General features: G+C 35.2%; 1 protein-coding gene across 2 annotated transcripts in view; it reads left to right on the forward strand.

Annotated features, from left to right (window-relative positions):
- osbpl3b (oxysterol binding protein-like 3b) overlaps nucleotides 1-16,223 on the forward strand; it is a 66,805-nt gene extending 50,582 nt beyond the window's left edge. The window contains exons 12-23 of one of the 2 annotated variants that reach the window (XM_042740842.1): nucleotides 1,650-1,757; nucleotides 3,213-3,350; nucleotides 4,049-4,142; nucleotides 4,376-4,620; nucleotides 7,960-8,097; nucleotides 8,184-8,247; nucleotides 8,349-8,427; nucleotides 10,925-11,069; nucleotides 11,744-11,888; nucleotides 12,070-12,196; nucleotides 15,017-15,139; nucleotides 15,241-16,223. In XM_042740842.1, the coding sequence (XP_042596776.1) occupies nucleotides 1,650-1,757; nucleotides 3,213-3,350; nucleotides 4,049-4,142; nucleotides 4,376-4,620; nucleotides 7,960-8,097; nucleotides 8,184-8,247; nucleotides 8,349-8,427; nucleotides 10,925-11,069; nucleotides 11,744-11,888; nucleotides 12,070-12,196; nucleotides 15,017-15,139; nucleotides 15,241-15,337 (1,503 nt within the window). In that variant the 3' untranslated portion in view covers nucleotides 15,338-16,223. The remainder of the gene's footprint in view (nucleotides 1-1,649; nucleotides 1,758-3,212; nucleotides 3,351-4,048; nucleotides 4,143-4,375; nucleotides 4,621-7,959; nucleotides 8,098-8,183; nucleotides 8,248-8,348; nucleotides 8,428-10,924; nucleotides 11,070-11,743; nucleotides 11,889-12,069; nucleotides 12,197-15,016; nucleotides 15,140-15,240) is intronic. The other variant, XM_042740843.1, reaches the window with a different exon arrangement.
- Nucleotides 16,224-16,583: the final 360 nt, after the last annotated feature.

Consider the following 16,583-nt stretch of genomic DNA (forward strand, 5'->3'; position numbering starts at 1 on the left):
AGAGAATTACCTGTGGAAGTGCTATTGTAGTATAACAAGCTTCTAATGAATCTTGTGAACAATAGCGTTGACCCTCACAGCAAAATTTTTACATGCTAAAAACAGTCTGTGCTAAATCGAGTTCTGTAACACTGAATTATGACTCATCTTCCTCAGTGAGTCACGTTATTGTGAAGCAGACCCCCACTCTAGCACTTCTGAGAATAAGCGCCAAACTAACTGTTATCTTTTAGAACTGCAGGAAATCTGTTTGAAATTCAAAGTCCAGCTCCAACCTAACTGGTCACGTTTATTCTCAAGTAATTTTGAACTCCAGAATTTTTATGTTCTGCTTCACCTGAAAATTCAAAATGGAATAATTTACTCACCCTCATCCAATCCTATTAAACCTTCTTAGAACTCAGAGAGAGATATTTTGAAAAATGTTCATGCCGCACTTTTCCACAAAATGAAAACATGGTAGGATCAGGGTTGTCAAGCTCTAAATAAATATTACAAATAAAAAGTATTATAAGTCCATATACCTCATTCAACTTTAAGTTGATACAATACTGTATTACCTGAAAATCAAACCTTATTCTATCACATTCTGATTTTGCTTGTTTAAATCTCAGATTCGCTTTTGCATATTCAAAATAGGGCTGTTATGTTACCAGATTTACACAAAATAATTCAGTGTTCACAATAATAATAAAAAAATTCCTATATTATCGCAATACACTAAAAAGTTCTACATACTAAATCTTAAGTTCAGTTGCTAATTCAGTTAATTAAGTATAATATAATTGGCTGTACAAGTCATTTCAACTTAAAATATATAAAAAAGAATTTAAAAATACGGGTTGAATCTTGTATAGCTTAAAAAATAAAGTTGAGATTGGTTAAATTATTTTGGTGAGTTAAAGTAATGCAAAAACATGTTGCCATGACTTGCTGATCATATCATTTTCTTATAGTGTATCAATATCATTTTTGGGGGGAAAAAAGTAATTAAATTCATCTTTGTTTATTTTTGTTGCCATAAACATTCGTCATCTAACGTGATTTTGTGCGGCAGTAGTAGCTACACACTGCCTCGACTTCTTTTTCAGGTTTATGATAAGCTACTATATTGGAGTGTCAGCCAAATCATTACTAGTGCTGAATTATTTACAATATTATCGTATGTATAATATTGACAGGATATTAGTATTTTATTTTTCAACTATCATGGTTATTGTCAGTACCGATATAATTGACACCCCTAATTCAAACTTGGCAGTTATCAGTTATGAAAAACTAAAGAATGAAAGCCATTTAATCATCAAAACTGTTGTGACATATCTTCACACTGCACATTTGAATAAGTGCAAGATTTGAGAATGTATTTTCGATTTATTTCAAATACAGGGCCGTTCACTCATAGCAATGTCTAGCACATTTACATAGAAAAACAATGGAACAGTAGCGCAATTGAATGGAAAAACATGTTCTGCATGAATGGCATCTAAGAGTTATTGTCTTTGCTTAGTTCTAGTCACTATATATGCCTTTGAAATAGATGAGGGTGAATAAATAATGACCTGTTTTCTTTTTATTGTTCACGGTATGTTTGATACTAAGGAGCTCTATGTGTTAGCCATGTGAGTATCTGCTGGTTGCTTTTGCAGGCTGTAACACAGAACGCTGAGCTACGAGAGCGTCTGTGCAAGATTCACGCTGAGTCGCACATCTCTGAGCCCTCTGTCCATATAAACCTCAGCCCTGGCCCCCTGCAGGTGGGTCTGGGATATGTACTATCATTAGTGCCATTGTCAGTACCAGACCATTTCTATAGCTGCCACAAACCATACTTTTCATTAATCATCATTGCTCATTATTCACAAGTAGAGGTTTCATTATTGTAGAAAGAATTAGTGTAAGATTTGTCAACTGAATAGTTTTTGTTACCTCGGGATAAAACCCAAGGCTTAAGTTGATTTATGCTAATTGAATCCACAGATACTCTATGGAGAGGCTGAGTCAGACTCAGTAGTGCCAGTTAATCATGTCTCTGGATAGTTTACGCCCAAACCCACTTGCACGCTCACTAACAACCTTATATACAGCACCCACGCTTCACATGCTATTAGCGTTATGTTCCTGTGGAATTGCTATGTCAATAACCAGTTTCCCTAATTGACATTCTAGTCAACATAATGCTTTTACGCTAATTAGCCTGCAAAGCTCTGCCAACTCACTTTCCTTTTTGTCTGACTGCTTCATAACAAGTCATGATTAAAAAGAAACTGTTTGTGCCAATTTAGTTTTTTTAACTTAGTCTTGTCCTGATTCTTGTGCTGATATTCTCCCTCATTCTGCATTTTTGTTTTAATCTTCTGTTGGGAACTTGTATCCTGTTTGCGCCGTATGTGAGCTAATGAGGTGAATCTCCTGAAAGCTGCCAAGAAATATCTGGGACAAATTTCATCTCAAAATGAACAGAAACAAATAAAATTTATGTATCGTGTAATGAAGATGAAGCCTATTTTAAGACCAATTATGTTTTTTCATTAGGATTTTCATGACAATTAGGCACACATAACAGATCTCTGTAGCCTACTGTATAGAAATCATAACTCTCATAACTGTTGAAAAATCTCACTCTCATCACTCTCACTCTAAAAAAAAAATAATGGTGCTATTTCATAATTCATAATTTATTCAAAACCTACATTTTGCTTATAAAACTTTATTTTCGGCCAAAACCATATTTAAAACATATCTGACCAATACCTTCTCATTAATTAGTGGCTGTGCAAACATTTTTATGCATTGATTATTACTGTGTTATTACCATTTTATTAATACATTCACTTTGGACTGTAGTTCAAGTTTATTTGTTAAATCTTTTATCAGTTTATAGTTTATTTATGCATGTATATTCATGTTTACCATGTTAAAAGTGTGTGATATGGGAAAGAGCCTAAATATATATTACAAAAAACAAGTCTAACTCGTAGATTAAAAAAGTCTGCATAATATCATATGTAAAGCCTCAGTTTATACCCAGGTTAACAAAATAAGCATTGCAATGTACATGAAAAAATAAAAAAAATAAAAAATGTATATATATATATTGAAATTGAATGGTTTAAAAATATGCATTATATAATTAATTATATATACATTTTTTATTTTTGCTATTCATCCATTCAGCTCTGTGACTTGAAACCATGATTTTTTTCATACAGAAGCAGGACTCCAGTGATGGTTCCCGTCCTCTTGTCCATCAGGTGTCTAATGAGAGCAGAGCTTCCATTACAGAGTCTCTATCGGAGTTCTTTGATGCACAGGAAGTGCTGCTGTCAGCTAGCTCTTCAGAAAATGAGGTGAGAATGAAATCCCATCTTTTCTATCAGTCCCATAAATGTAATTCTCAAAGCATCAATGCAACAGCTGTACACCAAATCACCAAAAGCCCAAAAGAATCATTCAAAAACACAAAGTATCCTTGTACAACACAGTTTGGCTATAGTAGACTACAGTATAGTATCGTGTTTTTTAAACTCCGCTCCATGTACTCTAAACATACCGCAAACCAAAACCAAAAATACAAATACATAAACTCAACATAATCACAACTTCAACTGACTCTGCTTTCTCCTTCACCTCAGGCAGACATTGAACCAAACCCTGTTAGGAGACAGAGGAAAGGACTAATTATATTAAACATATAATATGTGCTATGCATGACATTCCACAGCTTGCCTGCCATCCCTGCTTTCTCACTTTAACTTCATTTCTGCCTCACATTGAGGCCGACCTGCTCAAGCATCTCCTGTAGCAGAAGTAATATGAAAATTTGAGATAATTGCTTCTCTCTAAAAATACCTCATGCAGAATTAGGCTTTTCTTCATTTTTTCCATTGGAATGATGGACCCAAAAATATAGATTTGATCATGTGGTTTATTAAAGAGTGCAGAGAGATGCACATGTTGATGATTTTCAGCTGCTAGGTGGTCTGCGATACATTTATATTGTTAAAGAGCCAAGCACCAGTAATGATGATGTGTGGTTTCCCACTAGCCTTCGGACGATGACTCATATATCAGTGACATCAGTGACAACGTGTCTATGGAGAACTTCAGCAACGAGGTAGAGAATGAGAGACTCGATACAGGTGGGACTGCCACATTTTTCCTCATGTCATTAATATTTCACTGTCATTCCAGTGTTATTTCAAAGATTCAGTGGGGATCTCTTACGGTCTACATTTGACAGCTGTTTTATAGCTGTGTGAGGGATTTGGTGTGTTCAGAAAAAGCACTGACAAGCAATTTTAACATGCCTGAACTGAAACTTCCTAAGACATTTCTGGAGATCAGGCTCCTGAGCAGCGTTTTTCTTTTTCAGCATGTGTAGAGAACGGTGGTTCTCAGGAACAGCGTCGGTCTTGTCTTCCCTCCCCCAGTCCTAATACCAGCAACATCAGCCTGTGGAACATCCTGAAGAACAACATCGGGAAGGACCTGTCTAAAGTAGCCATGCCTGTTCAACTCAACGAGCCACTCAACACACTGCAGAGGCTGTGTGAGGAACTGGAGTACAGCGAACTGCTGGACAAGGCTGCACACACACAGGACCCGTTTGAGCGCATGGTAGGAAGATGTCACACACATAATTGCGCAAACCTATTTGCATATGTAAAGTGTTTGGATTCAAAAATATGCATAAACTTGCATTATTATTTGAGCTAATCCCACTCATTGTGCACATTCAAATAAAAAGGAATGTTGCCATCCAAATAGTGAATGCTAGAAATGCCAATAAATGTGCATTTTTGGTGCAAATATGAATTCTCAAGAGGCATATTCTCTGTCATTTGTGAATGCAGAGCATTCTGGTTTTGCTTTATGTTCACATTTGCGTGTCCATACAAAGCTAATGAAACGGAACATCACTGAGGAAGAGATGAGAGCTAAGGATTTGCATAATAAAGCATAATACAAGCATAAAAACTACTGTCAAATAGGGCCAAAATAGAAATTTTCTCAGGTTTAAATGCACTTTCTTAAAATATCTCATGAAGGTGAGAAGTTGTCCTTATTGCATATTTATAGTCTAATAATATTGTCATGTTCAATTTAAATCCCTATTATGTAGGACCCTATGAAATCCGTGTTTTTTGCCCCCAAATTCAATTTTTTCTGTTTAAATCTTTCTCAATTCCCTTTTTTTCCTTTTGAATTTTTCTAAGTTTTGAGTCCTTTTGAAAGTTTAACTAAAATTTAATTTTTAAGGCCCTATAAAACGTTTTATTTTTCTGCTAAATAAATTCCGGTAAATATTCCTTTAAAAATAATGTTTCAATCATTTTATTATTAGCTGTAGTGCAATCATTACATTAAGTAATATTTCTGTCACGGTTTCTTCAAGTTAAACTGAACTTTTGTTTTGACGGGTTGTTGTCTTTAGGTTTCTGTTTGTATATGATATGACGATAGTATTCCTCAAAAGAAATGGTAAATTGCTCATGAGGTGACTCAGATCAGTGCTATTTTGTTCATATGTTCATGTACTCATATATTGAGGCGGCAGAGGCTGAAAACACTGTGTTTTCGTGATAAACGAAAACGTGCGCCTGCGCCATTCATGCACACAGACACGCAACGCAGAACATGGATTCATATTAAAAATGTATTTTTCTGATTAATATACGATTAGTCCAAATCGCATTTTGAGTTGTGTACTGACCTACATCCAAACTTTGGCAAATTCGATGACATTCCGCGTTATACTATTAGTTCCGTTTTTAAGACCGGATTCCGTGATTCCGTCTGCATGTTCCACATTGTGTAAATCAAATGTTACACTAATATAATATCAAAATGAAATACAAAATTAACAAAATATTATAATACTATATTATATAAAAACAATTTATTTAATTTTTATACGATTACAAATAATTTGAGTTTTGGATATATTGTTTACTGTTAATATTATAATATTCACAAACACTATTATGTTATTATGTTACAATAATATACCATAATATTATATCACAGTGATTTTATATTAATGGTATATTATTATTACATTGTATATTACATTGTTTATTATTAATATTGTAAAATTCACAAACACACACACATCCATAGTCTGACTTGTGATGTCACATTGCATTAGACTTTATTAGCCTGATGTGATTGTCTAGGAGTAGAGTGATTCTTTTGAAATCTGATGCAGGCTCATCATCATGGGATCCACTGTTACTCACGAGAGCATGATTATTGTTCAGAAATCATTCTCCCTGCTTGGAAATGTGCTTTAGTCAGCTGCACTCTACTGTATCCAGTGACACTCTGAGTACTCATCATTGTTCTTAGTCTCTTGAGGAAAGAAACAATCTTCTCTCTCAGTTTCGAATTTTCAATGCTAACTAATGTCTAGGTCAGTAGCTTAGTGGCTTAATCACAAGAGACAAAGACAGCTGGAATTTCAAGTCATCAGGATAATTGATCTGTTTACTTAATGCTTGTTATTGGTCTTGGTCTGTAATTTCATAGAATAAATTGTCTTCAGCCAAAAAAATACATTTCTCCACCTCTGAAATGACTTTCAATCTTAGCTGATGTCAGACATTTTCCCTCAGTTGATTGGCTAAAGAAAATATTTCTGGTACTGAATAAAAAAAATGAGGTGTACTAGAACTCCTTGGTTATCACAGTAATTTATTGGCAGTTAACATTTATATAACAAAGGTTACAGCAATAATAGCACATAATGACAGGTTCGAAAAAGTACTGTTACCATTGGGATATTTTTTAATTATTAATATTTTTTGAAAATATGACTTTCAGCTCTCAATATGCCTGTCAAAAAGCCTCCTGGGTTCTGGAGGTGTTCCAGAAGAGGACTTGTCATCCACAAACAAATGCAAAGTCCCATTCAAGTCTAAAACACTGACTTTACCTGTTCCAATCAATTCCCAATAGATGAAAAACAAGTCCAGACTATATGTTTCGTTTCACGCCAGATTCTGAAAATAAAATAGGTTATGAATTCAATTTTACCTGCCAGACAGATAAGAAACCATTTCATTTTAATAAGTTCACCCAAAAATGAATGTACTCACCCTCAGGCAGTTTAAAGTGTGAACGAGTTTGGAGTTTTGGAGAAATTTAGCATTACATCAATTGCTCACCACTGGATCCTCTGCAGTGAATGGGTGCCATCAGAATGAGAGTCCAAACAGCTGATAAAAACTTCAAAACAATCCACAAGTAATCCAAATGACTCCAGTCCACCAATTAACATCTTGTAAAGCGAAAAGCTGTGTGTTTGTAATAAAGAAATTCCTTGTTAACACAATTTTTACTTCAAACTATTGCTTCCGGCTAAAATACAAGTCCTCTAGGCATAATATTGTTTATTTCCAGTCATCTCATCTAAATCTGGAAATAAATATGCAGGGATCAAGCATTGCTTAGAAGTGAAATCAGTCCAAAACAGTTCTAAATACATTGGTTAATTTTTTTTTTTTTTTTACGTGACAGGACAACAGGGCATGGACAGTTTTACTGAAGGAAGCTTTATTATGCATTCTGGACTCGTATTTTGCCCATAAGTGACGTTTTCAAGTTAAAAAGCCTTAATGATGGATGTTTCTCTTACAAACATTCAGCTTTTCACTTGATGGATTGGACTTGTGTGAATTACTTGTAGATTATTGTGATGTTTTTATCAGCTGTTTGGACTGTCATTCTGACGGCACCCATTCACTGTAGAGGATCCATTGGCGAGCAAGTGATGAAATGCTAAATTTCCACAAATCTGTTCAAATAACTGAACTATCAATAAACATCTTGAATGGCCTGAGGGTGAGAAATTTTCAGCAGGTTTTCATTTTTTGGTGAACTAACTGTCCCTTTAATAAAGAGTATCATGAAATGGACAACATGCATAACTAACTAAATGTGCTGTGTTCTGTTTGGGTGTACATCGCCACATTTGCTGTGTCCGGCTATGCTTCAAGTCACTACAGAGCTGGAGGAAAACCCTTTAATCCAGTGTTGGGTGAGACCTACGAGTGTGATCGTCCAGACAAAGGCTTTCGTTATGTGGCGGAGCAGGTAGGACGCTCTCTTTAAGCTGTAATTGTGAGCAGGTTTGTGAATGTGTGTACGGCTCTCACAGCTGCTCTGCTTTCATCCTCCAGGTCAGCCATCACCCCCCCATTTCTGCATGTCATGCCGAATCTAAAAACTATATCTTTTGGCAAGGTAACAGCACAATAATAATACCAGGTTTATTGTGTCAGTACAAATAAGCTAATGTTGTCTGTAGATATGAACCTGAGTGTGTTATGCGTGACTGATTTTAGACGTGAGGTGGAGGAATAAGTTTTGGGGAAAGTCCATGGAGATTGTACCTGTAGGAACTACTCATGTGGTTCTCCCTGGGTGAGTTCTTTATTTTTGTTTGTTTATTAAATTCACACACAGGCCGGTCTGCTCTTTTTGGCTCAAGCCATGGCTCAGGTGTTAAAGCAACTCAAGCTCTAAGGTTTAATGTTCTTACTGCAGAATAGAACTACTGCAGTGGAATTTTACAGCCAGATGGCAAATTAATTTACACAAACATTAATTCTACAACTAAAGCAGATAACTTTTCTAAAATGTTCAGATTGTTTCAAATTAGTTGCATTGCTATTGACTGCACTGTCTAAAAACCCTACAAAAAAAGAAAGTGACGCAATAAATCATTCAGTGGTTTAAACAAAATTATAATAACATGACATAAATTGTACAATTCTATTGTTTCTGTAAAAGAATGAATCATCCAAAATAATTAAAACATTTCTGAGAACTCCGTTTTAAATTAGAAAAAAGCTTTTACAAAAAGCATTTATACATTAACACGATTAATTAAATATTAAATAATTACGTAAATATTATAAATATTTATAAAACTTTATTTGAATTCTAATATGTTGTCTGTACAGTACATGTCTGGTTAACTGTGTGTGTGTGTGTGTGTGTGTGTGTTTGTTTAAATATTGATGTTTATGCACAGGATGCAGAAAGTAAATTGACTGACATTGTGGAGTTAAATTTTTTTACAGTGCAACTGTAGTGTCTTTTGGATCATGTAAGTGTATCAGAGAATGCAAGTCTCCTCATGTTCTGAGTTTTTTAAGTGTCCGACAGTTACACCGTGTTTATATTGCAAGCACTGCTCATTTGAATCAAATTAGTTCATTTAAATGTATTCCACATATTAGCACTATATGCTTATAATACAATTAAAAAACTGTTCATAAATACATATTTACCACTAATTGATTATTGTGACACTAACACAACGGTTCAATTAACTGTTTAAGAAATGTTGGATATGTCTCATTTCACATAATTAGTTTATATTATATCATACATAAAATACAATTGTCAGCGAAAACTCAAATTAAACAGGGTGATCAGAACTGGGGATCTTGTATCACTCAGAGAAAGTTTATTTTATTACATTACACCCCTTATTACAGTGTGTCTGTTTACCGTGTAAGTAAATAAATGGACATAGAATATTGATTTGAGTTTAAAAAAACTAAAAATAAAATAAAAACAATTATAACACAAAAAGAAGTGGTCATTAGCTTATAGGTTTTGGCTAAACCAAGTGAGAACAGATTGTAGTAATTTATATCTTGATGATGGCATTGTCCAAATTATAGCAGCAGCTGTGGTTGATGTTGTCAGTGTCCTTGTTCACCCTAAGCATTGGAGCTGTTATCTTTCCTGGAAACAGCAGACTGGGGCAGCGAGGTGTTGAAGTTGTCAGTGACAACAGCAGCCAGTTACTCAGCAGCACACATTGTGGTGACATATGATGATGGACTGTCTGTGCAGAGTGGGTTGTGGCACTTCCACTGTTTATGGGGTATACAGATCTTGTGAATGGAGCGCCACCGAACTCATTTTATAATTTAAAAGTTACAATGTGTATTAGTTTTGGTGATTTACTGCTGTTTTGTTTTGGAAGTACTTGGGGTCTGAACAGTAAATACCATAAAATGAATATTAGTGGAGGCTAAATGGGTTTTTCAGTAAATGGTGCTAAGATCTAGAGTAGGGCAACTGATGATGTGCACTATAATGCTGATATATTTCACAGCTCTCTGGAATATTTCATCCTGATTGGTCAGTTATAGCATTCTGTGTTCTAATAACCTTTGTATAATGACTTCTGGACTGTATAATTGACATTTGTTGTCCCAGGGATCTGATTCTTAAATAGTTTCATGCCTCTCGTATCACTCCAAGCTCTCTTCTTTCTTGCATAATAAAATAAGCTCTGTTTATTTATTTACAAGTAGCCATAAAAGAAGAAAACATACAGTCAGCTGGTCATTATTGTGAAATATTCCTTACTAATGATGCATTTATATGATCGTAAATACAGTAATATTGTGAAACAATACAACAATATATAAAAACTTTTATCTATTCTAATATAAATAAAATAATATTGTGAAACATTATTACAATATAAAATAACTGTTTTCTATTTTAATATATTACAAAACCCAAACTATTCATTAGAAAACAATTCTAAATAAAACAAAACATTTATTATAAAAACAATTTTACTGACCCAAAACTTTTGAGTAGTCGCTTAAGTATCCTAAATTTAAATACAATATAAACACATTTTGGCAAATGAGACATACGAAACATACATTGCAGCTATTATTCGATCAATTATTTTAGATAATGTTTACGTAAAATCCACTGTTTAAAAAAATGGCTTTATTTATAGACATACAGAAGTTAACTAACACTGCTGTTACTCAGATAACCTAGCATGGTTATCATCCAGTAATCTCAGAATGACAAAATATTGGCCTGGTTCTAGTAAATATATACTGTATGTACACTCATACTTTCCTCTCACATTCAGCTTTGGAGATCACTATGAATGGAATAAAGTGACATCATGTATTCACAACATTCTGAGTGGGCAGCGCTGGATCGAGCACTACGGAGAAATCTCCATCAAAAACTCCAACAGTGAAAAATGCCAGTGTAAAGTCACCTTCATCAAGGTCAGCTGCCTCTGCTTTTTGTCCATTCTTAGAAAAAATACATTCTGAAATGTTCAGTTTTTTGATATTTTTAAGGTTTCTTTACACAAATGTATTGGACCAGTTGTTATTGGGATTCAAACCTGCCACGTTTCACCATCACACGTGACCTTAAACATGTCAGTCAACTCTTCCTGGCCTTTCAGAGAGCTCCTCATTTTTTAGCAACTAATGAGGGATCTGTGAGACACAGTTGAGATAATTGAACTCAGACGCTGAGGTCTTCAGAGACTTCCACCAGACTTCAAGGACAACGGGTCAGACTTTACCGAGGGGTGTAGAAAAGACGGAAAGAGATCAGACAGCAGATCAATTAGGGCGAAGGAGAGCAAGATCAAAACAAGAAATGGGACAGAATGAGATAATACAAAAGTCAGATGATTATTCATGGTTCATTCCCCTCTGGGATTCATTAAGCTCACTGTCTGACTCAAGTGTGACATCTGCTGGAGCTCTCCATGTGACCTTGCTGTTAAATGTCACGCCACATTAGTGATACCTTGATTGTGAATTAATTCTGTGTTTTCACTCATTTGTTTAGCATCAGTATAATTAACCCAGGTAGTCTGGTTTAAATGTGTACACACTTCTTTATTTGGAGGTGCTCTGATCAAACGTGTCTGTGACCTTCACAGGCGAAGTACTGGAACTCCAGCATGAACGAGGTGGAGGGAGCTATCACAGATCACAAAGGGAAAGTCGTGCACAAGCTGTTTGGGAAATGGCATGAGGGGATGTACTGCGGCAGCCCACCCTCTGCTACCTGCATCTGGAGGACGAGTAGGAACCAGCACTCTGACACATACACACATACAGTCTGTCCTCCTTTTTTAGAAGCGCCTCATTTTTCTGGTGCCCACTGGCTGATGTATTTCACAGACAATAGTTCTTTATTATTTCCGAATGTATTTAAATGAAAACATTTTATCATCAGCTTTTATTTGTGTGTTTGTGTGTACAGATCCCATGCCTCCTGACTATGAGCAGTACTATGGTTTCACTAAGTTTGCTATGGAGCTCAATGAACTGGACCCTCTTACCAAACCACTTCTTCCACCCACAGACACCAGACTACGGTTCGACCAGAGGTAAAAACTTACATCTATATTGCCAATGGAAGCTTATATAAAAACTGGAACTTACTGAACTTGAACTATTGAACAAAAGTTGAACATGAAAATGCAGCAATTACACTATACTATGCTGATAAATACAAACCCGATTCCAAAAAAGTTGGGACACTGTACAAATTGTGAATAAAAACAGAATGCAATGATGTGGAAGTTTAAAATTTCAATATTTTATTCAGAATACAACATAGATGACATATCAAATGTTTAAACTGAGAAAATGTATCATTTTAAAGGAAAAATAAGTTGATTTTAAATTTCATGGCATCAACACATCTCATAAAAGTTGGGACTAGGCCATGTTTACCACTGTGTGGCCATCCCCTCTTCTTTTTATAACAGTCTGCAAACGTCTGGGGACTGAGGAGAAAAGTTGCTCAAGTTTAGAAATAGGAATGTTGTCCCATTCTTGTCTAATACAGGCTTCTAGTTGCCGTATTAACTGTCTTAGGTCTTCTTTGTCGCATCTTCCTCTTTATGATGCGCCAAATGTTTTCTATGAGTGAAAGATCTGGACTGCAGGCTGGCCATTTCAGTACCCGGATCCTTCTTCTACGCAGCCATGATATTGTAATTGATGCAGTATGTGGTCTGGCATTGACATGTTGGAAAATGCAAGGTCTTCCCTGAAAGAGACGATGTCTGGATGGGAGCATATGTTGTTCTAGAACTTGGATATACCTTTCAGCATTGATGGTGCCTTTCCAGATGTGTAAGCTGCCCATGCCACACGCACTCATGCAACCCCATACCATCAGAGATGCAGGCTTCTGAACTGAGAGCTGATAACAACTTGGGTTGTCCTTGTCCTCTTTAGTCCGGATGACATGGCGTCCCAGTTTTCCAAAAAGAACTGCAAATTTTGATTTGTCCTGACCACAGAACAGTTTTCCACTTTGCCACAGTCCATTTTAAATGAGCCTTGGCTCAGAGAAAACGCCTGCGCTTCTGGATCATGTTTCGATATGGCTTTTTTTTTGACCTATAGATTTTTAGCCGGCAACGGCGAATGGCACGGTGGATTGTGTTCACCGACAATGTTTTCTGGAAGTATTCCTGAGCCCATGTTGTGATTTCCATTACAGTAGCATTTCTGTATGTGATGCAGTGCCGTCTAAGGGCCCTGAAGATCACGGGCATCCATTATGGTTTTCCGGCCTTGACCTTGAGATTGTTCCAGATTCTCCGAATATTTGGATGATATTATGCATTGTAGATGATGATAACTTCAAACTCTTTGCAATTTTTCTCTGAGAAACTCCTTTCTGATAGTGCTCCACTATTTTTCACCGCAGTATTGGGGGAATTGGTGATCCTCTGCCCATCTTGACTTCTGAGAGATTCTGCCACTCTGAGAGGCTCTTTTTTTATACAGTCATGTTGCCAGTTGACCTAATAAGTTGCAAAATGGTCCTCCAGCTGTTCCTTATATGTACATTTAACTTTTCTGGCCTCTTATTGCTACCTGTCCCAACTTTTTTGGAATGTGTATCTCTCATGAAATCCAAAAATGAGCCAATATTTGGCATGACATTTCAAAATGTCTCACTTTCAACATCTGATATGTTTATCTATATTCTATTGTGAATAAAATATAAGTTTATGAGATTTGTAAATTATTCCATTCCTTTTTTACTCACAATTTGTACAGTGTCCCAACTTTTTTGGATTCGGGTTTGTGTAATGTATTTTTTAAATGATACCAGTTGGTGCAACTTTGGCCTAAATAAAATTAAATATTAACTAAAAATAACGATAGAATAAATGAAAACTAAATGAAAAAACTAAATTGAATATTAAAAACTGTTTTGACCTTTGTTTATAATGTGAAACTATAGTCAGAATATCCAACGGGCAGTAGATCAAGGTCATTTTAATATTATTTCTATTCTATAATAGTATTTATTAATATTTCTAATGCTTTATCATTTTTAATTTTCAATTGTCCTAATTCAAATCTTTTATTTTTACATTTGTATTTGAATTTTAGTTGAAGTTTTGGTAATTTTGCTATGTGCTTTTGTCATTTTATTATTTTTTGTATTAAAAAATATTTATTTGTATTTCAGTTTTTAGTTTTAGTAATTTTAGTACGTATTTCAGTTAGTTGCCTAGGCACCATTTCTAATTTTTGTTTAATTTTTTTAAGTTTATCATCCTAATTAATGTTGTTCAGTTGCTTTGACGCAATCTTTTTTGTTTAAAGCGCTATATAAATAAAGGTGACTTGACTTGACTTGATATTTATATTTCAGTCTGTCTTTTTTTTTCTATATATATATATATATATATATATATATATATATATATATATATATTTTTTTTTTTTTTTTTTTAAATAGTTTTAATTACCAGTATTGCAGTAGATGATACCACTGCCAAATAAACTGGACAGTTATTAGCACTTTAAAGTTTCAGTATCTCAGAAGAAACTAAAATGTGATTATTAAAAATGATATGCCATGAATATTAAGCTATTTGAGTGCACACTAATAACAATGATCTAATTAATATTGATGAGCTAAGCTGTTGCCATTATAAGTTTTGCTGTTGTAATTTTACAACTCACACACTTAAGTGTGACAAATCTTTTGGATATTGTAGAAAAACTATTCTACGAGTAATTGTGACATACATAGTTGGAGTTATTCCAACATAGATGTGTCACAGCCGATAAGACCAGACAGAACCTTCAGGGCCACCAGACGATGACATCAATGCATCAGTCATGTTATGCAAGAATAAATGAATTTCATATGACACTGTTTGTGTCTGCAGGTTATTGGAGGAAGGGAACATTGAATCTGCAGAGATGCAGAAGCAGAGAATCGAACAGCTGCAGCGAGAGAGACGCAGAGTCCTGGAGGAGAACCACATGACACATCAACCTCGATTCTTCCAGTATGAACGAACTACACTACTAACTGTCTTTTTAGGAAAAATACATTACACAGCCAAATCCAGTTAGTTGGTAAAATTATTTTCTGCTTTATCACCAACAGGAAGTCCAAAGATGACACCTGGGTGAGCAACAACACTTACTGGGAGTTAAGGAAAGATCCTGGATTCAGTAACCTTGACTGTCCGGTCCTCTGGTAACTCAGAGGCAGCCAACTACATCTGTGCTCACTGTTGCCTGCTCTTATCTGTTCTGGCCAACATTACAGCTTCAAGAGACAACGCACACCTTTTAAAGTGAGGTAGAGACTGATAAAGCTGTGAGAGACTGGTGGCTGATCGCTTCAAATCATTCCTTAACATTTATAATTTAATGTCCCAACAGTTCAGTTGCCTTAATATGTTAACATTATGTTGTAGTTTCATTTATGCAAATGGATCCTTTGGAAGTATGAGAAATATGCAATCCTGGCCCAGTTTAAAAGAGTTTTTTTTTTCTTTTTTTCTTGATGTGCATTGTAAGTAGCACAAGAAACCAAGAGAAAAACTGTTGGATTGTGGCCCCTTGTGGCTAAATGTAGTCCTGCAGGTGACCGCACCTTAAAAAAGGAGTATAGTATGTTGTCAGAACAAAACTGCGTCGACTACCTCTTACAATCAAACTGTCGAGGAATTTGATGTATATTAGAATATGATTATAATACATATAATGCCTTATATTAAATTATATACATTTACTTTGCTAGAACTTTTAATCAAATCCAATGTATCGCCACAAAGTATTGTAATTTTACAACCGCCTTTTACTCTGAGACACTTGAATGAACAAAATGTTTGAGGATCTCAGAAACATTTATATTCATTTTAACTTATTCACAAGACTGACAGATGGCTCAACAATACTGAACATTACCATCACACACGTGAGCCTGGCAGTGTTTTAAAACTTCTTCCACAAGGTTTGACCTATAACCTGTGCTCTTCTCACTACACACTACGACGAATGATGTTGGGGGACTGGGGTACTTGCGTGTTGATCACTGCAGCGTTTCCTCTGTCCTTCAATAAAGTCTCACTTCAAACAAAACCCATTTTGGAACCCATTCTTTATTAAAGAGTGTATTTGTGAAGTTTGAGAGTACAAGGATTAATTTTTTCTTTTGGTTCAGCCAATGAATATGGGGCACTAAAGTTTCAGATTTTGTAGTCTGGGATTTTTTGAAGATGAAATTAAAAAATGTACTGCTATGAATCAGTTTGCATGCAAATGCATCATCCCTGAGCTGTGTTTCGTGTAGACTTTTTTTTTTTTTTTGAATGGGCTTTTATTGTGGTTGAGGAAAAACCTTGACAACCCACAGTGTATTTCCTGCTGACATATGCATTGCAGCACTGGGTTTTATGAGTCATAGAGTTAAAAAAGAAATTTAAATGGAGTTGAAAAGGA

This window comes from Cyprinus carpio, chromosome B16 (assembly GCF_018340385.1).
Source record: "Cyprinus carpio isolate SPL01 chromosome B16, ASM1834038v1, whole genome shotgun sequence".
NCBI lineage: Eukaryota > Metazoa > Chordata > Actinopteri > Cypriniformes > Cyprinidae > Cyprinus > Cyprinus carpio.